Here is an 18,375-nt window from a genome sequence, read left to right as displayed (position 1 = left end):
ATATCATAAATTTGGCGCGTGGCCATATGTTTTGCATTAATATAAGCACTTGAATCTTTGTGCATTTTTTAATGCAAATTTTATTTACTCAAACTTTTTGTTTTGTTTGATTTTGTTTTGTTGGATATATCAAAATCAATATAGGCACAAAAGTTTGAGATTTTTGAGAAACTTTTTTGGAAAGCCAACACTAATTATCGGTGTTGACCCGCAGGAGCAAGAATGAAGCTCGCGGTAGGGGGTGTTTGACCTGTGATGATAAGTGTTCGTGTTGACTGGTTGTTGTTCACCGGGGCGCAGATGTAGCCATCAAAAGCGGGTGTTGGTCCGCCAACATGCGGTAAGGACCCGCGGTTGACCTACCGGAACTTTGCTTATTGAAGGGTGACTGCTAAATGAAGATCGTAATTGACCTACCGGAACTTTGCTTATAGTCCGCGGAGGTTGTAGCTAACCCGCCGGAGCTCTGCTAATGGCTTGCGCACGATGGACATGACATGCGGGAGTTCGGTTAGCGGTCCGCGGAAGTTGTAGCTAACCCGCCGAAGCTCTGCTAATGGCTCGCGCATGATGGACATGACATGCGGGAGTTCGGTTAGCGGTCCGCGGAAGTTGTAGTTAACCCGCCGGAGCTTTGCTAATGGCTCGCGCATGATGTAAATTACATGTGGGAGATCTGTTAGCGGTCCGCGGAAGTTGTAGTTAACCCGCCGGAGCTTTGCTAATATTGTTGTGTAAACTGTAATACAATAAATTTTTCATAATTATTTAGTTATTACTGTTATTTGCCTTAGAATTTAGTTATTCCAAAGACTAACTTCGTCCAAATTTGGTTTTTAATTATTCCGCTTTAACAGTAGTTTGTTAAAACTCAACTAAATTCGGTTTGATTTATCTCAAAGTTCAAAGTGACTCATTCGGGTAAATTTTCATTCTCGAACTTCTTTGGAACGTGTTCTAATAGAATCACTCGAACAAAAGATGATCTAGCACCCATCAACTGTTAACCCAACCCAAATAATAATTAGCATAATCAATTTCCAAAGGCCAATGCTTATGAAATTCTCCCAAATAAAAGATAACACCTTTGACACTATAGGCACTTAAATGTACGATTAATTTTGATGGAGCATATGAAGATTATAAGTAAAAGAACTATACCACAATTGCTTTGCTTGGGGCGAAACAATCTTACTTAACATAACATAACAATAAGGAAATAGATATCATGTAACAATTATGATATATAAATATTAACAGTAGTAAAAAAGAAATAACTTTCATTAAATTGCAATAGTGAGGTTCACGGTTTACAAATCAATATCTCTAGCTAGTTCAATCATGGAATGTTTGCTAATCACAGTATAATTGTATTGAATGGCCTGCAAACGCATTTATGCGCGTTTGAACATGGAGAATGTAGACGTTGTGCTTTCTGCTCACCAGGATATCTCATAGTGCAATTGGCACCAGGTGACTTGTGTAACAAGTAACGTTTCACATCGAAAACATATCTAAAAGCTTCACCAAACGATCTGCAGTTGCCTTCAAACAACTTCTGCTGATAAAATAAACTAAAATCCACCCCCAAAGTCTTCAAATCCCGAAAGGGTGAACACCGATTCTCCAACTCCTCTAGAAACAACGAGAGCAGATGAACAACAGATGAGTAAATCGTAAGTGATTTCACGTTGCATAAAACCTCAAACACCATTATAAGATCATCAAACAGTGTCCTCTCTTCAAGTTTCTTGCAAAATCCATTGTACTTGATAATCGCCGTTTCAAGAACAGGGAGACCGAGTGTAACTTCAAACCGTGGGAAATTATTCCCCCGAAACTCGAAGTATTCAAGGTTTGGAGTGGTAAGATTACATCGGTTGACATATTTACTGTAGTACACAATTGTTAACTCCAAAAGACACGGAGCGTGTACCTTCAAAGTGTTTCCATCTGTTTGAAGATGACAACAAACCAACTTTAACTTCTTTAACGCGGGAAACCCTGAAAACGGATCAAGATCCGTAATTATCACCCTTTTGAGATACAAATTTGCTAGATTTTTGAACGATCCAGATCTTGGTCCAAAAAACGAGCAACACATGGGTTCGAGGCTGTCAAGCTTCAACCTTTTTAACGAATCCCATGAAGCAAGCGACATGTTCGGCCAACTCGTGTCTTTTCTAGCCCGGATAATATTTGCATCGAGTTCTTCAACACCTTCCTTAACCGCGTAATCAAAAACCTTTTTCAAGATCTTGGCACTGCATATTCCACTGCGTGTGAAGCTTAGTTTAACCAACTGAGTCGACCGACGAACAGATAACGCAGCGTAAACGAATTTATCGAAATCATTGAGTTTTTTAAACCTATAGGAACTGAATTTGAGAAAAGGAACATAAGTCCATTTAGAAGACCATGTTTTCGACAACAACGAGGTTTTAAACGCTTGTTCGGTTTCAAGAGATGAAAGAATTCGAAACTGTAGGTCTTCTGGTAATGCCGTAAGCCTATCCGCCATTGTTGTGTTGGTTTCTTGTTGTTCTTCATGTAATCTTTTCACCAAGGTTTTGGTTTCTTGTTCTTCACGTAATCTTTTGATCGCCATTCTTGTATGTAGTTATGAAAATATGTGATTATAGTCGGAGATGAAGATTAAATCAAGATATATTGATTTGTTTGACGGTGTATTTTGAACTTACCATATATATGTCTTAGGTAAGTAATTAAATTTATTACAACTTACCGACTTACCGTGTATATTTTTATTATATGATTTATGAATGTAAATCATAAAGTAACAAAATAGTTTCAAAATTCAAAATATGAATGAATTTTCAGTTTGTTATGATCGTGTTATTAGTGTTGTGTCAAATATTAATGATTCAAGGAAACCCATCCCGGAAAAGATTAACTCGATGGGCAGCCGACGGAAACCCATCCCGGAAAAGATTCAAGGTCGTTTAACAAAGTTTTTTGTCTCAAAATTGCCGAAGAAGTGCAGCGGTAACAATTTGGCTGATTTCGTTCGACAACATGGGGAGATTTTCGACTTGTATATTGCGAGGAAACGGGATAGATTTGGTAACAGGTTTGGTTTTGTAACCATGTTGGATGTGAAAGACAAACAAGAGATGGTGAGAATTCTTGTGCTATTCGTATGGGTGACTATTGGTTACACTACAAAAAAAATGTCGTATAGTGACATACAAAAAGTGTCATTAAATAACAAAAAAATGCCACTAAAGTCCCGAATAAGAATGTGCGGCAGACAAATAAAGTGTCATTAGAAGCGGTGACGCTAAAGCCTTTTAGAGACACTTTTTAGTTGTGTCGCACAAACTTTTTAAGCTTTTAGTGGCACTTTTTTTTTCCAATAAAAATATATTTTGTGGCAAAAATTTTGCGTCACTAATCATTTGTAGGTAAATTTCATACTAATTTTAGTGATAGAATTTCCATTAATCATTTATAGTATAAAATAAGAATAAAACCATAAAATGTAAAAACAAAATATTGTTACTTTAATTAAAAGTTCAATCGTCTTAAACTTATTCCAAATGTTTACAAACAATTTCCAATAAGTGCCAAACTAAGTTATCAAACATATAAACACAAAACGAACAAATGTTGCAAGATTAACTAGCAAAGCACTCATCGCTTCCAATGTGGTTTCTAGTCAGTCATCTATTGTTACTTTGTCACTTGTTCTCCCTAGAAAAGTAGAAGGCATCCCCAGGTTCATCAGCATGTTTAGCACTTGTCTTAACCGAGTCCCTTCTTACAAGGGTTGCAACACCATCTCTACCACCTTCCATTGTTTCCTATCAATCTGGATTATATAATTCTATGTTCACAAAATAAATTCAATACAATGTAGCTTACGGTAAGATAATTCCTAGAATAAGATCATCTCCTGTATTTTCAAAAACTCTTCACATAAGCATCAAATTGAGCAAAATCAAATATTAAAAATTAGCATCACCAAAATTATATAGAACAATAACTAACTCGTATATTTAGATAAAGGCGCCCAAAGTAAAACTCAGCATATAAACCTTCTAAATGCACTTTGGTTTAGGATTTGAAGTATTACTACAATGACAATTAACACATAATACATAAATAAAATTTTTGAGAAACCATTAACTCATACATTTACAAACCTTGAACTTTCTCTAGCGGGCTTGTCACACAGATTATTAGAGCCGAGAAATATTCATGACGCCTTACGTTGAAGATTAATGTTTGTCATTTTGCCACACTTTGAGGATCATATTCATAATAGCCTCTAGAAGACTTCAGCTTGCTCACACTAAAATCTCCGTAACACCATCAAAAGCAACTAAGCAATAGAAAAAATAATTAAAATTTCATTATCACAAACACCAAAATTTATTAAAATGTTTTAAAACACATTTCGTACACCTAAAACCGATGAGCTACAGTGAAAAGAAGTTTTCTCATCTCGTTCTTTGATAGGCCAAGCTCTTTGCTAAAAGACTATGTGGGCCTTCATCCTTACAAAACAAATATACAAGAATTATATATTTTACTACTTTTTAAACATATACGTTGACATAGTGGTGCGCATGAAACCAAAATAACCAATGTTAATCGAATGAACCAAACCCAAAAGGGAACGTTTGTGTTTATTTTCTTCACACCATTAAGTAAATTTAAGTGTAAAACGATAAAACCTTTAAAAAAAGGGTCACACAAATCATGTTACTAAAAAATTATTACATGGACAAACCCTGAATTGTCGAACCAGTGTTTAAGAAAAAAGATTCTTGCAATTATCATGAGGCCAGATGCAGTAAATAGTATGAAGAGAATGACTATTATATGGCATAACTAATTTGGTTCTAACCTTGATTTATTGTAATGGAGCATGCATTATTTTCATCTAATGATCCTTTCGACCACCACCATAAACTGTCTCAATGCAGCAACCAAAAAACAAAGGCACATAATATGGGGTCTGATTTATACAGCATGTGCATTATTAAAAAAATATATGTCAAACTAAAAATAAATTAAATTAAAAGTCAAAAACTCACCACAAAATTTTTCATAGATGAGAAACTGCAGGATGAATAGTTCTTGCCTACACAAAATAAAATTATACAGTTATCAAATCACCATAGTCAAAACTAGTAAAAAAACATGAACTCCAGTCTTAGGATTTCAAGCAATTACTCGATTAGGGTTGTGAATCTGTCAAGTTAAGGCGATTTGTGATTTAAAGCTAACAATATTAGGATGAAGAATATGTAGCTTAATTAGGATGTGTCGAACCTGTTGAATCAATTAGGATAACGAGACCATTGTGAGACTAAATTAGATTGTGAGGGTCGTCGAATGCCTTACCAATTGATCATGAGAGGACTTCACTGATTCCGGAAAGAAGAGGTCGTTGAAAAAAACTTTGGCGGCTCGGGATTAGGGTTTCTCGAGACATAAGAATGACTTCATCAACTAGTATTCAACTGGGTGATTTACAAAGGAGCGGGACATCAATAATTTTTTGGAGAAACAACGAGGGAAATTTGCAAATTCGAGCGGATATATTCAAATTCGGGTGAAAATATTTTATACTGAATTTTCGAAGGAGATAAATTTTTAATTTTAAAATTTCGTCTTTACTCGTTGGCTTATGTTTATGATCAAAATAACTAGACTTTACTCATCAATTATCACTAACATTTAGTTATCAGAATCATATTTATTTGGATATAAAATGATTTTGAAAATTACTTTAAATATTTCATTGTCAAATTTTTTGGTTATAGTAAAATAATTCTTGTTTTATAATTACTCAATAAGTGATCATAACAATTTCATAAGCATTTTAAATGTCACTAAAAATGTGTCATGATAAATACAAAGTGACGTTAAAAATATAAATTAGTGACACATAATTTAAATGCCTCTAAAACGTTTGTCAAACAAATATAGTATTCTCAAAGTGCCATTAAAAGTCTAAATTAGTGGCACAAAAAACAAAATGTCATTAAAAGTGTGTGTCGCTAAATGGCTTTTTATTTGTAGTGTTAAGAGCAAATGTAGCAAGGTTCACATTGGAATATGGTGAAATTAACATTGGTTACAAGGCTACCAATGACACACACGGTGGTTCTAAAAAGAAAGATGGGACAGATTTTTCTTCCGATAAGGGTATGACTACAATGTTCAATTTGGATGGAAGATCCTTTAAGGAGGCGCTCACCGGAAGGCTTGATTCTGTCAGGAAGTACCGGGTGGTTGTTGTTGAGGACCGGGTTAATGCGTATAAGAGTCTACATGGGAGAGCCTTATTGCGAAGATGATTGATTTGGACACCTTAAAAACATCAAAATCATTCAAAAGGAATTGCATCATGTCGAAGGTAAGGTTCAATATTTAGGTTGTATGATGGTGATGATATCCTATGAGGAAAAGGACTCGGCAACAACAGCGTTTGAAGCGTCCAAAGAGATTATTGGGAAATTAACGTCTGTCTATGTTTGGGAGGGCACTTTGGGTTATGAACGTCTTGCATGGCTAAAGTTACAGGGGTTCTTCAATTGCTTGCAAGTGAAGTTATAGACAAGGTGAGTGAGGTGTTTGGGATGATTCGGACCTATCTTATGAATACATTGGAGTGTTAACAGGCGATGTTAAGCGGATGGCAGAGTAGATTATACTTCAATGGCGCGACAAGAGTTTTCAGGTTTGGGTGTCGGAGGAGAGGGAGACTGGGACGTGTCGGAGGAGGTTGACGGCGAGGGAATGGATGTTGATAATTGTGAAGCAGAGGCTGAGGGTGGAATCAAAGGTGGCGACGGTGATGATCCGGAGGATGGTGTCAAAGCTGACATGGCCGGCCAGAAGGGTAACGGTTCCGTTAGTCCGGAAACGGAAGGCTCTTTAATGCAGAATATTGACCCTTCCGTAATTGTTGGGAATTTAAAGGAAGGTATTAATGAGGAGGTTTTTATTTTCGGAGACAAATTTGATTTTGATAAAGTGGAGGTTCATGAGTTTCTAGAAGACTTAATTTGCAATGTGAACAAACGTAAAAAGAAACAGGTTTTCTCAGGTGTGGGCCGACCCAGCCCAAGCTACTCTAGTAGCTTAGAAAAGAATAAGATAGGGAAAAAGCCCAAAGGTGTTGACCCTTTTGGACTAGATTAACTTCTTGGGCTTAATGAGGAAGGGATTCAAATTCAAGAGGATTATGATGGTGGAGCTCAGAGGATTATGATGAGGGGCATGCTTTGGGAACAGAGGAAGAGGAGGGTCGGTCTTCGGTCGGAAAGGGGTTTCCTTTATCCTCGGGTAACAGTGATTTTAATGCAAAGAGTGTCATTGAGGCGGAGACACAAGCGACAATTGTAGTGGGTGTTAAGCTAGGCGCTCAAGTTGAGGTCTGTGAAGATTTCATTAAGGAGAATATTGCTAAGGAAGGTGTACAAGCAGGTTTGGAATGAATATTTTATCCTTAAATACTAAAGGTGTTGGGGTTGTTGGGAAAGATAATTGGGTTAAAAAGTTAAAGGAGGAAAATGGTGTGTCTGTTATTGCATTGCAGGAGACTTTGTGTAGTCATGTTAATAATTTTAAACCTAATCGATTTTGGGGTAGAAAAAATTTGAATGGGAAGGTGTTGACTCATTAGGCAGATCTGGGTTTGTTGATGGTGTGGGACCCTAGTGTTGTTTTGAAAGATTGCTCTGTTAAATATCAGAACTTCATGCTTGTGTTTGGTCGCCTTAAAGAAGATGACACCAAGTTAAATTTTCTTAATATTTATGCTCCTAAAAAACGGTGGATAAATGTATTCTTTGGAGTGCTTTACTATCTGTTATGAGGGGTAGGGAAGGCCTTTGGTGCCTTTGCGGTGACTTTAATGCTGTTCGAAATGAAGATAAAAAAGAAATTCGAAATTCAATCAGTCGAGTGCTTCGGATTTTAATTCTTTTATTGATGAAGCTTGTCTCATGGAGTACGGGATGAAGGGTAAAAGATTCACTTTTTTGACAGGCGCGGGGAATAAATGTAAAATGAGTAAACTGGATAGATTTCTTGTGTGTGGATATTTTTTAACAGATGGGCTGAGGCTTGTTGTCGAGCACTTCCTAGGAACCTTTCAGATCACTGCCCGATTCTTTTGTCTTTGGTTAATAAAAACTTTGGTGCGAGACCTTTTCGATGGTTCAATTCTTGGCTCGATAGGGATGGATGCGAGGAGATGCTGGTGAATGCTTTGGATCGTTATCAGTCAGCGGGTTCTCGTGATGTTGCTTTATCTAACAAGTTTCGGTTTCTTAGGAATTTAGTTCGGAATTGGAAGGTTAGACAGGACGTCACTGAAGGAGAAGAGTCATGCACTTTGAAGGTGGAGTTAGAGAGTCTTGAAGCTACTATGGAACACAGAGATCTGGTTGAGGAAGAGGAATGGGTCTGGGCTGAGTGTAAAAATGGGTTGGAAGAGTTGGAACTACATAGATTGAAATATTTGAAACAACGGTCTCGTGTTCGTTGGGTTATGCATGGGGATGACAACACAGCTTATTTTCATGGTGTGATTAATGGTAGGAAGGTTGTTAATGCTATTCAGGGGATTTTGGTGGATGGTGTTTGGGTTTAAGCCTAGCTTAGTCAAACGGGAGATTCTCAAGTTCTTCAGGGAGCATTTCTCATAAGCTCTTCGTGTTAGACCTACTCTTCGTTGTGATAACATTAAGAAGGCTCCTTTGAACTTTGTAGACGACCTTATTCAACCTTTCTCTAAGGAGGAAATAAAGGAGGCAGTGTTTTCTTGTGGTGCAGATAAAGCTCCTAGTCCCGATGGGTTTAATTTTAATTTTATTCGCAGGTTTTGGAGTTTTTTTGAAGAGGATTTCTCTGGTATTTTCACAGAATTTTTTTATACAGGTGTGATTAATAGAGGTTGCAGTTCTGCCTTTATTACTCTCATCCCAAAATGTAAGAAATCGGTCAGCCTGAAAGATTACAGACCTATCACTTTGGTTGGTATTATTAGTAAAGTGATCTCGAAGGTCTTAGAGGCTCGTTTGAAGAAGGTTATGGATTCAATTATTTCTGATACTTAGTTGGGCTTTCTGAGCGGGCGCTTTATCTTAGACCGGCCTTATTAATTAATGAGATTATGTCAAGAAGAAAGATAAAAAGGATTTTTTTTGTTGAAGATAGATTTTGAGAAAGCATGCGACAATGTAAATTGGGGTTTCTTGATCTCTATTCTGCAGCAGATAGGCTTTCCTGAGAGGTGGTGTAATTAGATAATAGGTGTCTTACATTCAGCAAGATCGGCCATTCTTGTTAACGGTTCGCCTACTTCTAAATTCCAAAGTGAAAAGGGGCTGCGTCAAGGGGATCCTCTATCTTATTTTTTATTTTTGGTTGTTATGGAGGCGCTTTCGTGCAAGATCTATAAAGCCATTGAAGAAGGGGAATTCAAAGGGTTAACTTTGGCAAAGGATGGTCCAGTTGTTTCGCACTTATTTTATGCTGATGATGCCCTAATTTTGGGTGAATGGTCTCGTCTCAATGTGGCTAATATGGTGAGGATATTGAGGTGTTTTCATGCGTGTTCTGGCCTTAAGGCTAATATTCATAAGTCCAACCTTTTTGGGCTCGGTACGAGTGGAAATGAATTGGCGGAGATGGCTTCTATGATGGGCTTCAAGTCGGGGTCGTCTCCGTTTGAGTATTTGGGTATATTAGTGGGAGCGAATACGAATAAAATAAGCAATTGGTGTAAGATTGTTGATGTCTTTGAGGCTCGTTTGGCTCTTTGGAAGGTTGTCGGATTCATGATTGATGACGTGGATACCCTTACTCACCCATAGGCCAGGGAAACCTAGAAGTTAAGAAGCAACAATCACAAGCTGTTAGACAAAGAAGCTCAAAGCTTCCTCACCAAAGCTTCTAGATTGACCATGGAAGCTCCTCGCTACAGTAAACCTCATAAAAGTCATCTCTGTTATGATATAAAGCTGAAACATACCATAAATTATAGATGTCGACATGGCAGGACAAAAGCAGAAAACAAGTTACTCTGAAATGGTATTACTTGTCTGCATGTGTTAAAAGAGGAGTTGACCATTTCCTTTTAAGAAGCTTATGCTTCCCAAAAAAGCTTCTCAATGCCTATAAAAAGAGGACTTCACCCAACGGTAACATTCATTCACACTTATCCTATATCTCTCTACTCCATCTCCATACTTACCCTCTTATAACCTCTTGTATAATATAACCGATTCTCACTCCAGAGGTTGATCGCAGGAGACCCCTTTCTGCGGTGAGACTAAGTAGTCATGTTTTCTTTGATCTTAGCAGGTTAGGGAGCTGTGTTAGTTTTTTACTTTTGGACCGCCATACCTTCAATTTTCGTTATACATGTTGTAGATCAATATCCATAAACAAATTTTAATTTACCAAGCTTAAATTTCTTTAAGGCATTTGCCCGGATAGCATGTTATTTCTCCGGTTGCATCCCAAGTTCACTCTCTAACATGAAATAACTTACTTCTTTGTTTAGGAAACTCAACCAATTTGTTGTCTATATTGTTGGCCCAAACTTGGTCTTTGATATTGAATTAATAAAGAAATATGATGAACAATAAGATATGATCAACAATCTTTATTGATAACTTGAACTTAGATTGAATGATCTAAACGTTCTGATGCAGCCCCTATATATTTATAGATCACCAAAAGACATGATGATTAGGGTTGCAACCTTTCAAGAACCACAAAACAACATACACGTGTTTTGCAAGTTGCAAACTTTACATATGGACACTCTAACCCAAAGACTTTATACATACTTAAACATACTTTCAACTAATTACATCACGTCCCTTGTACTTATTGATGACGAGTGATTAATATACTACATGTATTGGATTAAAAAGAAAGCCGATAACTCTGTAGATCAATTGACTTCAAAGAAGAAAACTTAGACAAGAAAGGAGGCATGAATGACTGTTGTCAATGCCTACACCTAAGAGATGCAGTTGTTCAAGACTAGTCAACTTTTGCAGCAAATCCTCAAAGCAAGGGCATTGAAGCTTTAATGGATTCCATGATAGATCTAACAAAGTCAACTGCATCAAGTGGGAGATTTCAATCGGGATTTTTCAGGTGAAGCCAACTGAGATAGAACAAGGCTTCTTAATTTCTTTAGACGAGCAATCTCATGATTTGGACGAAATACAAAACACATTATGATGAAAAGTATTTTGTAGATCCGATAAGTTTCAACCTGAGTAGATTTGCGGATCCAGTCCAAGCTTATGCTTTTATACCATTTGGTGGAGGGCCAAGGTTGTCATGCTCAGGCTACCAAAGCTTAATATTATTGTGTTTGTGCATTATGATGTAACACGATATAACTGGCTGGTGATATAGCCGATGAGCCTATTCTCATGGATCCGTTCCCGTTTCTTTCCAAAGGGATGCCTATAAAAATTTCTCCCGAGTCTGAATACTAGCCACATTGTAAATCTCAACTAGTTTGTTGTACTATTTATTTCCATCTTAATTCTTATATATGAACTAGGATTTCAGTTTGCATCAACTGGTCTTAGATCGATGTTTATAGTTTGGAAATAGTATGTTATGTGTTACTCCCTCCATCCCATTAAAAGTTTCCATATTTCCTTTTTTATTTGTCCCATTATAAATGTTCACTTTCAAAATTTATTAGCCAATTCCAAGTTTACCCTTAAACACACACAACCAGCATTAATAAATAATATTGATAGACGCAATTTACAAGGGCATTGTTGTCATTTGGTAAGCGAAAAAGAGTAATCATTTAATCTATATTGAACTTTGTATTTTTCAAACCATGACACTTCTAATGGGATGGATGGAGTAATTATTTTGAGATTGAATCATTTTGACGACTAACTAGTGTATTGAATATGTACTTTTCAAATCACCAAAACGACGAAACAATGCTTCGAAACGACAAAACAATGCTCCAAAACGACGAAACACTGCTTTAACTAACAAAACTCAAGTCGTTTGGATCACGTTTCAAGTTAAGTTATACATCAATCGACTCGTATTCTTTTTCTGATCAAAAGCCCTAAAACATTAGTTCGAATAGGAAAAAAAATATAATGTCAAAGTCCTTTTATTTGTGTGGGGGGGGGGGGGGGGCATTGGGCCAACTTTTTTAAAATTTGGGATCGCCATTTATGATAAAATGAATAAGGATTATTATCAGTCAATTCTATTCATTAAGGATTATTTAAATCTAATAAACCCAAATAAAATTTTTCATTAAATGATCCATTAAATTTAAATCAATGCGTAACCTTGACTCAGTGATCAATTTTTCATACATTAGCTTTTCATTATATAGTTGTTAATTTTTGTCAAACTTATAAACTAGAAAACTAATTAGTTATCATGTTTTATAACAAAATAAATACATTTAATGCATTATTATTATTATTATTAATAGACATATACGTGTATATAATATAAACTTACCGGACAAACTCAACAAATATCTACAAAGGAGTAGGGATGAGATCGGGACCGTACCGTACCTATACCCGAAAGTACCTGTACCTAAAATCAGTAAATCGCATACCCGAATTATTTGGTACGGGTACAGGTACTTTGGGTACGGTACTCGCTTTATACTCCTTTGTTCTTTTTTTTTAAATCTCCACTAAACTAGGTATCGGTAATGGTACGATGCCGACAATCAATTATCTATAATACCAAAACCGTAATACCACAACTATAACCGTAATGCCGCAACCAAAACATAATACCAAAACTAAAAATGAAACAAATCAACCATAATATAAAATTCATTCAAAATCAAGTTATGAATACCAAAACATGCAAAGTATCAAATTTTTTTTATCAAAATCTATAAACCAAAATTAACTTATACAAAGAAAGTCAACATTCGTTTAATCTTCGCTAGTCATCTTTCCATTTTCCCTTTTTCCTTTTCTTTGTTTATTTTATCCTCAATTTCTATAGAAAAACAAGAGATAAAAATAATACATGTTATTTAATGATATACACAATTACACATACATGAAATAAAAATATACGAATACACAATATATAAATATACACATATAGATTGAGAATGAACTTATTCAACTAATATATATTATGTTTTGCAAATCTCGTTTGAAAGTTAAATCATGAGTGTTGGAAACCTAATAAAAGCCCCTACATATTATAAACGGGTACCAACACCCGTAATACCCATACATGTACCCGAACGTACTCGTACCTATAATCAATAAATTTGGGTACCCATACCGGTACCCGATACACACGTACAGGTACGGATACAGGTACGGGTACGGGTTTTCAGGAAAAAAATCTCATCCCTTCAAAGGATCATCAAACCTCAATTGTGGATGTTGTTAGTTTCTCCTTGTGTTTCTTATTGGCTTTACCCATCTGTGCTTCCTCATCTCGTATGACTCAATGACCCAATCACCATGCTTACCATAAAGTAAGTTCCCCAAAACAATTCCAATTACAAACCCACTTCCAACTCCTAACAACATGATCACCCAATTAGTTTTATCACCTGGGAAGAAAGACCCACACTCAATGTTCTTCGGTGGAAGCGTTAGTGTCCTTAAAATTTGGCATTTCTTAGATAAAGGTGTTCCACACAAATCGGGATTACCCATGTAGGAGTTGTTCTCAAATGTAATTAATTGTTTCCCTTGAGGTATGGCCCCATGAAGATGATTGAATGACACATTAAAAACTTCAAGGAAACCAAGTTGTGACAATTCGTGAGGAATTTCCCCTGCTAGCTTGTTTTGGGAGAGATCCAAAGATTCAAGATTCTTTAAGATGGGAGGATACGACCTGTAAGATGGTTATTTGAAAGATTAATGGATTGAATCCCATGTAGATAATACAGTGATTCTGGGATCAACCCTTCAAATTTGTTACTAGAGAGATCAATAACTGTGAAGATGTTTAAAATACTAGGGTACTCCATCTTGACACCTTTGTTTGTTAGCGTCATCGAGTACCTCACTAGAAAATTCGACTTTGGGTCAATATGCAGATATATTTCCATAACAGAGGATTTTCTAACATTAAACGATTTCATTGCATTCCATGTTTGAAATAACTTTTGTTGCAGTTGTCCACTAAAACCATTGTTGGAAATGTCTATGATGCGTAACTTGAGGAATGGTGAGCCAATTGTAGCCGGACCTTGAATCACACTAAAAAACTTATTGGATTGTAAAATGAGAACTTGTAGTTTAGCAAGAGTTCCCAACCAAAATGGAAAGACGTCTTTGAAAGAGTTACCTCCAACATCGAGAAATTCTAATTTGGTGCAATTAGTCAATGATTTTGACAGTTGACCTGTAAATTGATTTTCACTCAAATCAATTTTCTTCACCAGACTTCTTTGAGTAAAGGCATTCATCATTGGCCCATGGAAGTTATTTCTTTTTAAATCCAAAACTTACAACAAACTGGCAAAGTTGCCTAAACATGGAGGAAGCATTCCAGTCATGTTGTTAGAAGACAAATCTAACACTTGAAGGGATTTCATTTCACATATCAGTGGTGGTATTTCACCGATTAGTTTATTGTTTGAGACATCGTAAATAACCGTGGTTAGCGGTGGAACTGGAATTCTTCCTTGTAGCTGATTATACGAGATCTTGAATTCTTCCAAACGAACCCATGGGAGAAAATGGGGTTGCCTATGAAATCCAGTGATTAAGTTGTTTGAAAGATCAAGAATCTGTAATGTTTCTTTGGTATTATTCAAAATCCACTCTGGGACAAGGCCGGTAATGTTGTTGTTGCTAAGAGTTAAGATTGCCAATTTTGTTTGGGAGTGCAAAAAGATTGGAAATTCTCTCGAGTTCCATGATGAGAGTCCTAGATAAATCAATTCTGGTAACACGGTCAGATTGGTGTAGTTGGTGTCGACTAATGATACTTTTTTATAACCTAACAACAAAACCCTGAGTTTGGTGAGTCCTACAAACGTACCAAGGTCCAGTCTGCCGCTAAAACTGTTATCTTCTAGGGTAAGACATTCGAGACATTTGAAATTGGAAAACGAGCTTGAAATTTCTCCTTGTCTATGATAGTTAATTTGGTAAGGTTCATAAAAGAAGATGGGATATGACCATAGATAGAATTTTGCCGCATTGTAACAGCACTAAGTTTGGTAAGATTCGAAAGAGAAGGCAGAATTTCATCATATATGTTGATATAAACTAGACTCAACACTTCAAGGTTTGTCAGTCGGCATAACCATTCATGTATGCGTCCCTTTTCACAAACTTCCAAACCAACAGGGTTTGAAAGACGTCTTGGCAATGTAGGAACTAAGCCCATGAGCTCATCTTCACCAAGTATCAAGAGAGTCAGCCGGGTCATGTTAGAGAGAGAACGTGGGATGCATCCAGAGAAATAGCATGCATAAAGGGACAAGTATACCAAATGGTTTAGTTTGCTTATGGATTGTGGTATACTCCCAACAAAACTTGTGGCTCCCAGATCCAAATGCTCAAGTAAGTTGTTGTTTTGAAATTCAGGTAATGAACCAGTGAGGTTTGGGTTTTCGCTCATATCAAGATATTTGAGATTGGGTAAATGAAATATTTTTGACGGAAACCAATCTCGAAGCCGACAACCTTGAAGATCAATTGACCTCAAAGAAGAAAAGTTAGACAAGAAAGGAGGTATGAATGAATTGATGTCAACACCTGAGAGATGTAGTGTTTCGAGTTTAGTCAAGTTTTGCAGCAAAACCTCAAAACTAGTACTTGGAAGCTTTAGCGGATTCCATGACAGATCCAACAAACTAAACTGCATCAAGTGCGTGATTTTAATCGGGATTTGACCACTGAAGCTCGAATAAGATAGATCAAGGCTTCTTAGTTTCTTAAGACGAGCTATTTCAGATGGAATTTGCGATTCAACAAAGTCGTTCATAGAGAGATTAAGCATTTGAAGATGAACAAGGCTGAAGAGTGAACTATTGGACTTGATAGGTCCGCGGAGAGAGCTTTGGCTCAAATCGAGCCCAATCACATGGCCCTTATTGCTACAAACTACACCATCCCACAAGCAACAATCAAAATCATGATCTGATGTGTTGCTTGTGATCTTCCTCCAAGAGTCAAGCTTTTGAAACCTTCCAGCATCAAATGAAGCATAAGGTCGATGTAGAAAGCTTTGCTTAAATTCAAACAATGCTGAACACTCTTTATGATGGCTTAATAATGAACTAATACACGGGCTAATGACTAATAAGTATACAAAGGAGATGATTTGCATGAAACTGAAAGCCATGAAGAAGTTGCTAGGTTTAATTTGATAACTTGATTATTTGTAGAAGTTACAGTTTTGTTTATATAGAGAGACTATTTTGTATATTAAACACTCAATCGTTACAAGATAAGAAATGAACGACGGAGAAAATGTGATGAAAGTAGTGGTGGGCTAGTAATTGATTGTGAACGATCATTCACTTACTTTGCTGAAGATTATTTTGTTATAATTGTAATTATATGTTGTATTTAATTTAGTTGTGGTTATAATACTTTGGTGGACTGATTCCAAACACTCTATGTGACTTCTTCCTCTTGTCTTTCTTGGTGTTTGAATATTATCAATCAAGATATCAATTGCAACTTGCTATCTAAAGTGAAGTGTCCATTTTAGCTCCTACGGATTATTTTTAACAGAACTTTTTTTATAAATAAACCTGGTCAATAAGAAAGTAGATACGATGAGACAATCGTACAAGCCAATCCAGAAAAGTAACCCCCAAAAAGTAAGTACAAAACTAGAAAAGAAAAACACACGGAAACAAATCACTCAAAGCAAAACAAAAAATAAAGTTGAAAATGAGTGAGACGATAGCAAACTCCCATGAACATGTCTCGTTTGTCCTGTTTGATTTGACTCATGATCTTGACCTTCTCGGTTTTCATAACCATCTTGGCCTTGATCTCCCCGGAACTTTTCTTGATCCATAGATGTGTTCTTCGGCTCCCCCGAAATCGACTATCTCTGTGACCCTGTCCCCAACCATTCACTCGGTCGTATGCAAACGCATTCCCACTCCTTTGGCTGCAATCCTGGTCATCTAATCGAGTGAGCATCAGTCATCTTGATCTTCTTAGTAAGCATCCTATTCAATTCAACAAATCAAACCCTTAGGTCAGAACATAACTCGTTCAACAGAAAAAAACAAAATTCTGAATTAAATCCGCTTGTCCAACTCAATAAAAGAAGCAATCAATGGTGGTGGTCAAACCCTGCTTGTTTAACAAATAAATAAATAAAACCTTTTTTTTCCTTAAATTATCTCCTCACCAATCAAACCAACTTGTTTGATTTAATATTTCTTTTTCTTTCAATCACAGCATACACTTGTGTTTGACTTTTATGTTTTCCCACTTTTTTCCTTGTGATCTTAGAGTACCAAAGTAAAACACCAAATTCCTTTTTACCTTTTAATAAATCCCTGCAATCACGTACTTCACAAAACCCTCCGTATCAATCACGACTTTGATTGACGTCTTGCCTCCTTATCAATCACGACTTTGATTGACAAACTCCAAGAGCGGTTATACCAATTCAAGTCCCGGATTGATAATCAACACACGAATTAAACGAATAACCCTCGTTTATATTAATCAGAAAATATAACTCTAAAAACTGATTACAACTTTCTCAAACCCTAACTCGGTTTGACTCTTGATAAACCCTAACTCGGTTACATCTAGATGAACCTAACTCGGTTACATCTTGTTCACCCTCTATAATGCCTAACCACACTCGGTCGTATGAAAACGCATGGGCGGATCTAGTTAATTGGGTATGGGTTCACGGAAACCCACCGAGTTTCGGATTTTATATAGAATGCCTATATAAAATATGATAGTAAACCCACATATAAATTGTAAGTGAACAAATAAGCAAAGTTGAACCATGGTTTAATGGTAAAAACCTTGCTTTATTATTGTGAGAACCCGGGTTCAATTCCCACTTGCAGTAGATTCTTTAATTTTTTTATAACTGATTACTTAGTCATTGGTATGTGTATCTTACTATCTTATGCTTGGCCCAACAACTTAGCTAGCATGCAAATCGGATTGCTATGTATTACATAGAAAGAGAGATAGGCTTAGCCTTTCTAAAAGAATGTTTTGGTCATTAATTTGAGGAAACAAATATGATCTTTAGTAAAATCCCATTCTTGGTACACTGAATCGACCCGAAACCGTCGAATTGAATCGAGCCATCGAAGCGACACGAGCAGTTAGAACGACCCGAACCGTAATACCGACCCAAACAGTGAACCCATTG

At 36.5% G+C, this 18,375-nt stretch overlaps 2 protein-coding genes and 1 pseudogene across 2 annotated transcripts; 1 reads left to right on the top strand and 2 right to left on the bottom strand.

Moving 5' to 3' along the window:
- Positions 1-1,357: 1,357 nt before the first annotated feature.
- LOC143558286 (F-box/FBD/LRR-repeat protein At2g04230-like) lies at positions 1,358-2,608 on the bottom strand. Its single transcript, XM_077047141.1, has one exon. It carries the CDS (start codon positions 2,606-2,608, stop codon positions 1,358-1,360), a length of 1,251 nt encoding a protein of 416 aa, XP_076903256.1.
- A 6,808-nt stretch (positions 2,609-9,416) lies between these two features.
- Positions 9,417-9,860, top strand: LOC143558285 (uncharacterized). The gene has a single exon (XM_077047140.1). It carries the CDS (start codon positions 9,417-9,419, stop codon positions 9,858-9,860), a length of 444 nt encoding a protein of 147 aa, XP_076903255.1.
- Positions 9,861-13,424: 3,564 nt separating this feature from the next.
- LOC143558284 (receptor-like protein 6) lies at positions 13,425-16,350 on the bottom strand (annotated as a pseudogene).
- Positions 16,351-18,375: the final 2,025 nt, after the last annotated feature.

Source organism: Bidens hawaiensis, unplaced genomic scaffold (genome assembly GCF_021521415.1).
Source record: "Bidens hawaiensis isolate Kalapana, Puna unplaced genomic scaffold, B.hawaiensis_p1.1 tig00019386_1, whole genome shotgun sequence".
Taxonomy (NCBI): domain Eukaryota; kingdom Viridiplantae; phylum Streptophyta; class Magnoliopsida; order Asterales; family Asteraceae; genus Bidens; species Bidens hawaiensis.
The sequence above is the reverse complement of the archived record's forward strand: the minus strand, read 5'-3'. Positions and strand labels throughout refer to the sequence as shown.

Coding starts and splice junctions, on each gene's coding strand:
- LOC143558286 (XM_077047141.1), bottom strand. CDS start 2,608: ATGGCGATCAAAAGATTACGTGAAGAACAAGAAACCAAAACCTTGGTG.
- LOC143558285 (XM_077047140.1), top strand. CDS start 9,417: ATGGAGGCGCTTTCGTGCAAGATCTATAAAGCCATTGAAGAAGGGGAA.